General features: G+C 41.6%; 1 protein-coding gene across 3 annotated transcripts; it reads right to left on the bottom strand.

Annotated features, from left to right (window-relative positions):
• Positions 1-338: 338 nt before the first annotated feature.
• On the bottom strand, positions 339-13,374 carry LOC144530218 (transcription factor MafG). 3 transcript variants are annotated; one of them, XM_078269700.1, is made up of 3 exons: positions 13,211-13,374; positions 2,973-3,045; positions 339-2,869 (listed from the first exon to the last, which is right to left on the bottom strand). In XM_078269700.1, the coding sequence occupies exons 2-3, from the start codon at positions 3,006-3,008 to the stop codon at positions 2,417-2,419; spliced, it is 489 nt and encodes a 162-aa protein (XP_078125826.1). In that variant the 5' UTR covers positions 3,009-3,045; positions 13,211-13,374; the 3' UTR covers positions 339-2,416. The 3 variants fall into 3 exon arrangements, with proteins under 3 accessions (XP_078125826.1, XP_078125827.1, XP_078125828.1); XM_078269701.1 differs by lacking the exon at positions 13,211-13,374 and adding an exon at positions 12,464-12,947; XM_078269702.1 differs by lacking the exon at positions 13,211-13,374 and adding an exon at positions 12,798-12,947.
• Positions 13,375-13,501: the final 127 nt, after the last annotated feature.

Here is a 13,501-nt window from a genome sequence, read left to right as displayed (position 1 = left end):
GACAGTATAACCAGCACCCAGGTCTGTAGCATGGAGTTTTGCTGAGGCATAGATTTGAGACTGACCGTAGATTAACACCTGGCCGACACTATAAGACATTCTGACCAGCAGGAAAGTGAGATCCAGATTAAGTGCATTCTGTTAATACCATTACACAACTACTTCATCTTGAGGTGTAAAACTGCTCCACTGTTACATTCCCTTTCAGAGGGCCAGAGTGATGCGACACTTGGCACAGAAGGAGCGCTGCTGGCAGCAGTTTATGATTGTAATTCTACGTGGTCTTGCTGTGTCTGAGTGCGGATTGAAGCCCTTTATGACATGCTTATTATAATAAAAAGAGGGAGGATAAACATGAGCAGAGCTGCCATCCCTGCCTCCCTGCTTCTCATCTAGAATGGTTTGTTCATTTTCAGAGTGACCCGTTTTGTCCTGAGCAAAACGAGCAGGAGCTTAGTGCATACAAACCCTCAGCCAAACCCTCCCGCTTTTAATCTGACAGTCTGAAGACCATTGGGTAAATGTAGTGATGCTGCACCATTTGGCGATTACCCTTTAAGTTTATTGATGCAATTTTATCGCTATAGTCTTGAGAAAGTTTCTCAACAACAATTGGAGGGGGAAAACACTTAACTTTACATTTTATTCTGTCAAAAGCTACATTTGAAGGGTTATCCTATGATCTAATTCCAACCAATTACTGTAAGTGGCTGAAATGGATACTATAATGAAATCTTCCCAACAATGAAGTCATTTACCTGCAATTTACAGAGGATGTGTTTAGAGGGCATCCAGCACCAGGTGCAACCCTTATTCAGATTCTGCAATGACAGTACCACTTTAAGCTTCAGTAAAAGTCACTAATTCCATTTCACCCATTTCTGTCTTACATGGCTCAATGGGGTAAACTCTTAATGACAACATGATTTGTAACTAACACCAAGGAAGCGGAGGATATCACAGATGCCAATACGCACAAAGACAATTGACCTTGTTTACACCACCTAGTTTAGCTCTACAGATTTGTTTTAAATAGCACAGCATTGACATCTATACAGTGAACGACACTGCCAACTTGTCACTTACACATCACGTCACGCGCTACCCCACAGTACGCGCCTAGTCACTAGAAAAAAGCTATCAGACTTCAATAGTAAGCCACTTTCGGTACAATTGCAAAAAAGATGTCACAGGATTTTTTTTTTTTTAGGTTTTCTTTATCTGTATTTCTATAAACAATGGAAGGTAATCTAGCTAGTATTAAAAACCAAGAACTCAACAATAGACAAAGTTTTCTACACTTTAACAATTCAAACAGTAAAGCTTGTGTAAAGATTTTCTTTTGGAAATATCTGACGGCCCCTGTCAACAAGTAATTACAAAAAATGCAATATGTATATATTTTAAACAAAACAACTTGAACATTTTTTCTCTATGAGCAAAAGTTATGTTTCAAAATGTTTGTGGATTTCACTGTCCCCACAAAACATGAGGATATTACTGTTATAACATTCAGGTATTCAGCTATTGTAAAAGAATCTTGTCATATTGGAATGGCACTCAGCTCTGGAACAATATCATTATGAACTGCTGATCATTTTTAACATTTCCACTTAACCATAAATATGCAAGACTTCTTTGTATTTTCAGTGCATACGTATATTATTGCATCTACCAGTCATATTGATAATGACAAGTTCAATAAAGCCTGTCACAGATAAACTGAAATGAATGCTAGATTTGGGAGCATTATTTCACACTTATATTCTTGACAGGCGACCAACAAAAATGTACTAGTTTTGGGTTAGTCAGGCTGTTATGAAGACATTTGGAGCATCCACGCCAAGAGTTTGTGACTGTTGTCATTTATCCAAATTTAAGTCAGTGCATAATAACAACCAAAGTGGTTCGGGGGCGAGGACTAATGTCTGAAACATTATTTCACTGGTTGTGAGACTTTACAAATGCCAATTCTTAGGACGGAAAGGTCTTAAGAGCTCAGTCTTAAGGAAACGGACACATCACACACAGTACCTTATCAAAAATCGACAAGCTATTTAACAGTCTGAATTTAATTCGACTTTGTACTTTTTCTACCCAATATTGCCGTCTTGAGTATTCGTAACCACTATCTGCTTTTTAAATGAAATGTTTCAGTATTGCCAATATTTCGCCATTCTTCAACAACCAACTGTGATGTCCTAAATCGTACAATTTGACTGTGTCACTTTAAAGCACAATATGTCTGTTGACAGGTACAGACTGCTGAGTCATGCTTTAAAAGTGAATGTGGGAAGCGTATTGTTAGTGTTAGTGTCAAGGGTTAAAACCGAGAACTTACACAGGTAGTCCTGTGGCATGTTACAATGCACTGACTAGTTTAGTCTTGAAAAACTTCCTCCCGCCCTTTCTGCTACTACGACCTAGCCTCCGTTTTGGATTTGACGATGGTGATGACGCTGGTGGCACCTACTTTACCAGGGATGAGGGGTCCTATGACAGAGGCCATAGGTCCCCTGGCTGAGGTGACAGGGTTGCGGGCCACAGTCCTAGCAAAGCTCTGGAGGGCCTCATACTTTGAACGCAGAGCGTCCAGCTCCACCTTCATGCTGGCATTCTCTGTGGCCAGCTTGTCCACTTCCTGCTGCAGCAGAGCCTTTTGCTTCTCCAGCTCCTCTTTCTGGGTGACACGCTTCACCCGGCAGCTGGCAGCATAGCCCCGGTTCTTCAGGGTACGCCGCCGCTGCTTCAGCTGAAGGATTTCCTCCTTGGTCAGGCCCCGTAGATGCTGGTTCAGCTCCCGCACTGACATGGTCACCAGCTCGTCGTCGGTCAGGCTGGTGCCATTTTCCCCTGGCTCCCGCTTCACCTGGGGATGGGGATTAGTTAGTGTTGGTCTTTATATATTAGCATTTAACATTGGCTTTCTCACAATATGACTAATTGAAATCAGTGTCATACATGCTAATTACCTTCAAGGCCTTGTTTCCCTTGTTTATGGTAGTCATGCCACGAGAGCCGCGTCCACCTGTACTGCTGGTTGGTCTGTAGGTAAGAAAAGTCACCATCAGTATATAGAACAATGCCAGCAGAAAAAAAGATTGGAGGAATGAAGAAAGGAGGAACATTTCTGTGAAATAATAATGTATTTTCTGGCAAAGATGGTACAGCATGACAAAGTCCTTCAAATACACAAGGCACAAAGTGGGTCAAGGACTTATGATTTCCTTACAAGTGATGCCAAGTCTGTTCAGCAAGTGGTACTGTACTGGACTATTGCTGCACTTGTCACTATGAACAAATACCTTGGTGGTATGCATTTCCCCATCCACCATTGGTCTCTCACTTGAATCCTGCATTGCATTCAAACAGCAGTGTGGCGAGTCACAAGGAGGATGACATTTAGTTGACTGGCAGCAATTCACAAAGATTTCTCGGGAAAAAAAAGTATTTGTTAAGTGCAGCCGCTCAGAGCAGAAACAACAGAGGATGTGGATGGACTAAAGCAAAGCCTTCAGCCTTTCTGCTGTATACAACCTCAGCTAAAAATATCACAGAGGGACACAGGGCAGGCTTTCGTCTACTGTACGAGCTATCCAGTCACACCTGTCTAGATTTGGCTGGTGTGCGACTATAATCCCATAGATCAATCAAAAAGGGATATGCTGTAACTACTGCAGAGCCTCACCTACCATCCAGAACAACAGGGCTGCACTGCAGTTTATTCTGTCATGTCAGCACTGACGGGAACACCAAGAGAAGCTTTGCAGATGAGACATCTAACCTACTGGTGTTAAGACAGACAGAAGGCTGGGTGCCTTCCACCGTGTGAGCTCTGCCACAGGATAAGTATGCGCACACACACACACACACACACACAGTTGTGGCCCAGAGTGCTTTACACTACACACAGTACATGCTGTGTCAGCGACACAGGCACCCACCACAGTCAGCCTAGCCAGCACGTTGCCTCTGTAAGCTGATTTACAGCAGTGTGTGTTTGCACTGAGCACATAAACAAATGCATGTGGGCTCATACAACTTTTTAGCAGGAAACAAAGGAATCCAAAAAAGAATGAGTCGTAGCTCTGAAGTGCACTAAAATGGCCAGGATATTTCCATGGCAACAAAAGGGTGATACAGGTGGACCAGTCACCTGAGCCAAACAGGCAGAGACAGACGCTTGTTAAAAATGACCTGAATACGACACTATCACACAGGCTGGGGACATAACATGAGGTCAGATTGTGACTCGCATTCTTGATGCTTTCACTTCAAAAACTCCTCTCATAAAACGGCAATGTTTCCCAGTGCTGCAGATGCCCATATAAAAAAAGCCTTCTTCGGAGGACTTTTTAAATGTGATACTTTCATCTCTGTTGGGTTGGCTATGAATAGCTGACTGATAGTAACACCTACCTTTCTCCGGCCTTTGTGGTGACTCATTTCCAGTAAGCATTTGGACCACAGATGCAAAACATAATGGGATAATGGTGTGCCTGATGATGCACAGATAATGGACAAATAGACAGGAAAGTACTCCACTAATGGCTACTGAGATGAGAGTATGCAAAAGCGGCTGCTTCTTCCAAATTTCATATAAGCCTATCATTTTCCCCTTAGCCGCCTAGACCCAACATTGTTCAAAAACCAGTTTGAATTTTGAAATTGCATAGAGATGACACATTGTCCAGGTTGAAGAGACGTATTCTGTCACACAGCTGCGTAGGGTGACATGGTAGGCATGGCTTGGCATGGCTGAAAGCTCACCATATGACACTGTGGAATGATTGAGCCCAGGCTGCAACCCTCCAGCACAGGCTGCTGCCAACAGACGGCTACCAATGACAGGGCATGGCAGCACAACACAGACAAGGTCCAATGCACAGCTGCTCCCTTCCACTATCAGCCATGTCATACCTCACAGAGACAAAGAGACATGCTCACATAAACACACAGAGATGAAAAGAAAGGAAAAACACACCTATAATCTTCCCCCAAAAACAATGTGACCGGGAAATTTGCGCTGATTTGATTGATTGCAACAGAATGCCCTTTCATTTGTTCACCCTCTTAACAGTCGCAATCGAGGACACTAGACACCAGTGTCTTCCTTGCACACATGTATTACCTCCTGTTGATGATTTCAAGTCTTTTGTGTGTCTAGCAAAAAGAAGCAGGAGACTTATGCTGCAGCTTGGAGCATAGGGCCAGTAGAGGTAGGGAGCAACGCAGCCAGGGACACAGATGTCTTTTGTAGGTGCTAGCTGAATTCTTATGAATCGCCTGGAAGAACGCTGACAAATCAGAGCTGATTGCTTGTGGAGGAGAGACATCACACCCACAGGAAATAAAAATCGCTGAGTGTGGTCACCCAGAGAAAGAGAAGGAGGGGATGGTGAGAGAGACGGACAGAGAAAGGGAGACAGGCAAAAAGAGGGTGAGGAGAGAGAGAGAGAACAGCCTTGTGAAACATGCAAGCTCAACACATTTAGAGGAGCTTGAGAAGAACAGGTTGAGAGAAAAAAAATAAAAAAAATACTGATCTCAGCAAGGACCAAAACCAAGGTGCCAATTAGGAAGTTGTGAAGTTGAACTAACACGACGAGAGCAACCCAGCCAACCTTCAAAAGCTGTCTGTGTTCATCTAAATCTATAGAGAGCAGCTCGCGAAGGTGGGGTCGGCTTAGGTTGAGACTTGCATAAATGCTGATGTGACATGATAGGCCGGGCCTTCAGCCCGTGTCATGCTTTAATGATCTCATCCCCGCCACAGAATCTCTCCAGGGGGGCTGCCAAGGGTGGACACCATTAGCTAGGGACCCTTTGTTGAGGGGGAACCGAGGCTACAGCATCCACGCACTGCGTCCCCTGATGAATATTTATCACTGTCGTTCACCGCCAAAGGTGGGGGTGGGTGGCTGAATAAAGATGCTCAGGAGGTGATTCTTCAAGGATACATCCAAGGCTCTTCCATCAACTGCTGTCTCAAAATGGCGGTAGGCTTGTGGGGGTGGCGAGGGGGGAGGGGGTAGATTTCTGGTACTGGAGGTGGCATGCATGGTGGTTCAGGGCTGCAGGGAGAGCCAGCTCCACTTGACAGCAGTGTAACAAGATTATCAGGGCCATAAGAGCAAACAAAACCTCCAGCAACCTGCCTCAGAATCCAGATTCCGACAGCGCCTGCTCTCTGAATACTAAACATGACTAGGGAGGACTAACGGGGCGCATGCTTTACTGAGACATGACAGCGGATTGCATATCACTTAACTAATCACATGCACATGTATCCACACACGGAGAGGTTACAAAAACCACACAAGCACATATGCATTTAACTTGTCATGAGCAATTCTTGAAAAGAAGCGTCCGAGCACTTGGCACTGGCAGCTTGCTAATGAAGTGAACAAAACTAGACAGTGGAGGTGCATGCTGATGAAAGACTGTTTTCAGGAAAGCACAGGGAGCATTTCACAATGGCAACTCAGTTCTGTGAAACTAACAACTGAATATCTCACACCAAACAATGCATTTCAGCCCAAAAGAGCAGATCCACAATTTGGCTCATATGCTTAGTTTAAATGACTTTCCTCTGCTATGACTAGTCCAGACTTGTAAAGATGTGTACGGCCACAGAAAGAGACATAGGAGCCATTACCCAAATGTAAATTAGGCCTTAGATTACAGAGTTAGTGCCGTTTTCAATTCATTGCCTTTGCTAAACCTGCACATCTTAGACGATTAACACAACACTAAAGAAAGAGCTGGATGTGAAATCAGTATGATCACCTATTCAGTTTCCTGATCAATAATGTATGAGACTTGTAGCCTCTCGCGCCATTATCATGGACTTTCCACAGGAAATAGAATGATGATAACTACAAAGATACTGAAAAATCACATGATGACATAAGTGAGTGAAAAAATAAAAGAATTGTCAGCACTTTCTCATTATGCTTTGGCTCATTCATTTAAACCTTGGGCCTATGTGTTCTCTGTGTCCACTTGCTCTTTCAGGAGTGAGGTGCTTCATAGAGACAGCCAACATTTTCACCGTGTATGCCATAAATAGCCATTCTCAACACTTCATGCCTGATCAGAGCCACTACTTTTACTCCCTCCCTTCTAATTCGGAGTCAAAAAGATCGTCTAGATATTTAGATCTAATCATTCCTCCCTTCAGCGGAGTGAAGTCAATTATCAAGCAAGCTACATGTGTAGGGCGCCATTTAACCGCAAATTAAAAATCAGACTCTTCTGATAGTTCTGGAAGAGTTACTGGAAGACTGGTGTAAACTTGTGTGTGTAGAGCAAACACAGTGTGTGAGTGTGTCTGTGCGAGAGAAAGATACGATGGGAAGAGAGGAGGGAAGCTATTAACTACTAAGTATTCAGAGCGTGAAATAAGAGTGACAAAAAGAGGGCGAGGGGAAATCATTCAGCAGCTTTCAGAGGGAAATGTGATACGCTTGTAGTAGAGGGGAAATACTAAGCCAATACTTTTGACCAGTGGAGGTTCGGGGCAACACTAAAATAGAGCTCAACCAAAATCGTATGCCTGCCTGACTATGACTAGGGTATGACTATAATTGAAGGGTTAAACGGTTGTTAGCAACAGTCTGTATATTGTAATGATATCGTTCTGACCTGCAAATGAAGTCCTGCTAGATGAATAGACAAATGCTGAATACAATATTTAATCAAAACATGCCATAATCAACAGATCAGCGAAGAAAAAAATGTGCTTTCTGAAACGAGCTTTTTTCTCACATGCTGTAAATAAAGATTTGAAAAAGACAGACTGAATTTCTACTTGCTGCATAATAAAATAAGAAACATGTGCATGCTTATTCTTATTATAAGCACTTAAACTTGGGCCAGTAGCTTTGGTAGCCTAAATGTTTCCAATTTTACAAAACATTATATTTTAAGAGCACGGTAAATGTTGAGTCTTTGAAAAATGATAATATAATCAATAAATATTATAATAATATTGCTTTGTAATACAATTATTTTTAATGCATTCATTTAGAGATGTCAATGTAAAGAGATCATAATAGTCATATTTACATTTAAAGCACCGGCATTTTGGCAAAGGATTTAAACAAAAAAAAATGGAGTCAAGAGATTAGACCAGCCTTTCAGGATTAAAGCAAATGGCTTTAGGCTAATAATTAGTTAAACAAATGTGGTGATTCTGTCGTTTATGCCTGTCTGAATTTTGGTAAATCTCAAAAGGTAGTTGTAAATATTGCTCCGTTTCAATCACAAAGTAAAGTCAGAAATACTTTATTTTAACTTTATATTTGATTTTATTGTAATAAGAAAACAAACGGTAGACAAAAGCAGAGAAAGTTAAATATCTGTAGAAATTCTGTAACTTTATGTTGTTTCCTGGTGCACAATATTCCACTTTTTTTTTTCTTTTTTTTTTTAAATACATTCATTCAATCATTTTATTATTTTCTATAAAAAGGTTTACATACATGACTGAACACTTATTATACTTGATTAATTGTCACAAGGTGAAAATAGACACCATTAGATGATGTACTATGAAAAACACAGGCTCTGAAAAAGTTCAATATGGAAGCTTGTATGGTATACAATGCATGTGGTCGATTTGTCTGGAATTTGCATATAGTTCACGTGGTTTAAAGTGAAAACATGAATCACACCTCCCTCAAGGGATTTTGTATTTTTTGAAGTCACTGATAATGGGACTTGGTTTAAACTGGTTTGCATTATGTTGGCGTTTCAATACAGAATCTATTTCCAAGCTCAGTAGCTGCTGTTGACTCTCGCAGCAGCTCTGTTAGTACAAGTATGACAGGAGAAGAGACTTCATGGCCTTCCACAGTATCTGCCTGGAGGACTTGATTAAACAGGAAGAGAATAGCTCTTGATACCTCGGCCTTGCACTGGCAGAGGAAGTAAGGGTTGCAGGCAACCCACACACTGGCAAAATATCCAGGAGCTTTACTACACTGGTTGCATACATATTAAATGCATATTGCATTGACCTAACAGCAACAACGCAGCCCTTGCAGCACAGAAGGCAAAACTAGATCAGATCAACACATTTTTCAATGATATTTAAAGTAAAATTATACTGAAACAATTCACATCTTTGACTGGTACCACTGCACAGCTACGATTTGAGGTGGATTATCTTCAATTAAAACACAAGTCTGTGATCATGCCATCAAACAAACCGAGCTTTGCAGCATCACTGAATAAAAAAATTAAAAAAACAAAGATAACAAATGCATCATCTTATTTTTCCTGTGGAGTGCTTTGATTCAAATGCAGTCAGTTAGCCAGAGTTATTACCTGGGCTGGAAGTAACAAAGATGCTAATTTCTATTAATAGCATTGCCACCACTCAGTTCAAATTATGGCAAGTGATTGATGATGTCTGCCTACAGGATATTTGATGGAGCCTTACACTCAATGTGGTTGTCCAAAAAAACGTCACTTTAGAATGCAGTCTGAATTCATAATCATGTGTTCAGTACCAAGAATTTTAACTAAGGTTCTCAATGTAACCTACTTCTCAGTTGCTCACATATTTTAGCCTGAACTAAAGCTTAGAAATGACTAACTCAAATCACATATCAAAGAAGGTAGAAGTGGAAAAAAGATGGTTAAATGGTCTAAAGGATAAAAACACTATTTTGTAAAAGTACGGTCACAAGTTTGAGCCCCAAAGCACCGACTGTGTCCTTCCACAGATGAGCTGAAATATTATTACTTAAAAACAACCTGCTCACTCTGTGCACCACAGGAGCTTTAGCTAAATATAAATAACTGAATAAATATTAAATAAATAACTCAAGTTGTATTTAGCAATAGAGATTACCGAAAGACAGTTTTATTGATTTTATTTTTGTCACTTTGCTTTTTATTTTTAATTTTGTATGAATAAATGCCTCACATTTATAAATGTATAATATTGTCAGTTTGTCTACTGGTGCCAGTAAAAAGATATTGGCTGGACAGAGCAAGTAATAAAATACATGAATGCTGGCTCCTGTTGCATGTAGCATAATTTAATGAGGTAGAGAGTACAAATATAGCCTTTATTCAGGAAACCCACAGTCATTTACAAAGAATGTTTTTTGTTTTAATCAAGATACAAGATAGTACTAACAGCAGTCCAATGATTTGCCTGAGCTCTTTTACAATGTGGGTTATACACTGCTTATCTTAGAACAAGGTCTGGCTATCTTTAACCTCCTTAAAACATTTTATACATATCCAGCCGACAAAATATCAGAACATATAGTCTCCCAAAACTCTCAAAAGTGATTCTTTCCTGCCTCCCTGTTTTAGTTTGACTTAGCCTCTTGTGCAAATATGGATATGGTTAAATCACTTGTTTTAATGTCAGTTCACCACAAATATGTCTCAAACATTAATTTGCCAAGATAAAAGTAGGTTGCATTAAAAACAGCAGCCAGTGCACGGCTCTATGCTTATGCTCTCTATGTTCTGTCCAATATTGGCTAATCTTAATTACGAACAGACAGGGAGCAGCAATGAACATGCCAAGTCTAACTCAAGTTCCAAACAGAAATTCATCAAACACACTTGCTACTCTGTCTGGATGAAAGTATTACTTTGAGAAGTGGAGCGGGCATATCGCAATGCTAAGCAATCATAATCCGCACTACACTTGCAAGAGGTTTCATCACCGGCATTCCCTGCCTATTGCAAAAAAGGGGGGGAAAAAACTATATTGATCTTTTTCTCCCTTCCTTCCAGGCATTCCCATTTCCCTGTGCAGCTTAAGCAGCAATTTTGTGTACAAATCTCACATTTGTGTTCCTTCCTGGAGGCTATTAATTGTCCTGAATAGGCGTAACTACTCCCAAGGCACAGCTGTGTTAGCCATGCAGAGGTGTTGGTGGCCAGACTGTACTCTATTCTGTGTAAAGTCTTGCCTCGTGTTTCATCAACCTCAAATATCCCTTCCACCCTCCACCGCCTGCCCAGTCCGAGCAACGCCACTGGGTACGAGTTGTGCACTCGGTTCACCTCTATGGGATCCAGCCTTATTTTATCTTCGCTACCTCAATGCAAGAGGTGATAAATCTCAGAGCTGATCTCCACCACTCCCTGCCTCCATCCACACACCATTGCCAGCCCCATCGGGCTCTTATATGGGCCCTCATCTGTTCTTGTTACCTGCAGAAAAAGGCAGAGATGGGCATTACGCTTTATTGCAAAGCTGAGCTTCTGATGTAGGGCTGGCCTGTCTGCGAAACACACTTCAATGCCCCGCTCGCATGAACAGAGATGATGAAACAAGTTGGATATCTGAGTAAGAATGGGCAACTTCTATCTGTTTAGCCCTGCCTATATATGCTCAACAGTTTCCAAGGTGACTTTTCAAATTGCACAGAGATTCTCCATGGATAATTCATTACCTGCCCTCCATAACCGTGCACTCTAATAGGCAGCAAATTTCATCATGTCACACACAGGGAAACAAGAGCATCTGCCAAACCAAAATAAATCAAGTGTTATACTCACTTTTATGGTTATAGTGCATTAAATACTATCACAAGCAAGCTGTAACTCTATAGTATTTAGCATATTTAATTACAAAAAAAAATTATTATAGCATGCCCAACACACCAAAATACATATTTCCTACACCAGCATTTAGTTTCAAATACTACCTACATTAGGTGTTTGTTTTCAACTTCCCATACATCCCATAATTAGACTTGACCCAATTTAAACAGCCACTCATTGCAGGACTCCATTATAACAACACAGGCATAATATATTGCTTATCATGCATTTTTTAAATGGATTTGACATCGCAGTTGACATCTAAGCACTCAGTCTAAATGTACTCACACCCTGGTTTGTTGATGTACATCATGACAGCACTGCAATAAAATGCACAGTCTCAGGTGAATGTAGATGAGGCTATTGATAAATGCATGATGGTCATCACTTGATGCTCACGGCTTGATGACTGACTTGCACGACAGATCAGCACCATTTCGATCCATCTCCTTAATAACGGCGGCTTGGTGATAAACATCGACCCTTATCCACCGAGCAGACCTTTGTCCGGTGGTGCCATATTTCGGGGTGGATTCTAAGAACGTCTTATACATCATTGTGATGATTCAGCACGATAAAAATACCGCTGCTTATTTGTTGGCTATAATAATAAAACAATACTGTGGTTAAAAGCCTGGCTATGCTATTAAAGCCAAGGACGGCGGGTTTGGTACTGCCATTGTTACAATGTAACCACTGGTTAAATGAATTGTCACTTCAGGTGAACACATTCAATCCGAAACGATGGTTTGGAAGCATTTCCGAGATAAAAATCCACGCATGCATTTAAAAGCTGCACGAAAGCACAACACATTGCTCAGATTTAACATCACATTCATGTTTGACAGAAATGTCATGATAAAAAACATTGAAAACCAACCTGGTCTCGCTAAACCGCTGCCTCGGCTTGCGCTTGCTCCTTTTCACAACGAGGTGATGAAGCAGCAGGTTTGAACAGCAAGAAGCGCATGAGTTGACAAGCCACCAAGAAGCGCTGTCATACAGTGGACACGCGACGTCTTGGCAAACTAGGTATCACAAAAACAACCAGTTACACAGTTTTGTCATTCCACGACTTTGTCTCCAACCTCTCAACGCCTGCTTGTGAAAGTGGCAAACAACTCCCCGCCTACAAAACAAGCAGGCGAGGAAATCCCCGTGCTCAGCCTTCCTACTAGAACTATAGCAATTCAGCACCACGAGCCATTCCTCACCGGGGAAATCGCCGTTTACGCGCGAAACCACTTGCCGTTGCGCTACATCAAACCCAAAATCTGAATGGCACGTTTTATTCGCGGCTCATGAGTGTACAAAAGCTTAGCTGCCATCTCAGCATAGTAGGAGTCGGACCGTTGTCAGTCCCCAACGGCTACACAAGCATTTCCGGTAGAAACTTTCAAAATAAACCCAATATTTATGAAAACATGTGCGTTAGGCGCTTAAGTGATGCGGACACTCTTAGTTTGAAGACCAAGTCTGGTATAAATCAGGCTAACTTGACCAGGATAGATGTAAGAAGCGAGGTATGCTAACCCATTAAGCTAGCCGCAGCCAGCTTGTCAGTGGCGAGGCGAAGGCATGCACACTCAGCATAACAACACCGACTCTGTTTGGTTTACAGACCCACCTGACTGAAAAATGACGCTCTCTGAAGTTGTTGCCGTCAAGGTCCTCTTCTCACACCGTCACGACGGTGGACAAACATTAGAGGCAGTTTAATTTCGGTTCCACTCATAGAAGCGACAGCGCTTACAAATGCCAGCTCGTGCTCTCCTTGTTGATTCCTTTCTCTTGTATTGAAGGCAGACGTCATCGTGTTTGGTCACGTGCCTTCATTCATGAAGGACCTTTTTCCTCACGAGAAATTTTTTTTAACCAAAAATATGACATTTTGTCACATTGTTGCTGCTAATAACTG

The sequence above is a fragment of the Sander vitreus genome, chromosome 15 (genome assembly GCF_031162955.1).
Source record: "Sander vitreus isolate 19-12246 chromosome 15, sanVit1, whole genome shotgun sequence".
NCBI lineage: Eukaryota > Metazoa > Chordata > Actinopteri > Perciformes > Percidae > Sander > Sander vitreus.
Note: the sequence above shows the minus strand (reverse complement) of the source record. Positions and strands in the feature narration are given on the sequence as shown.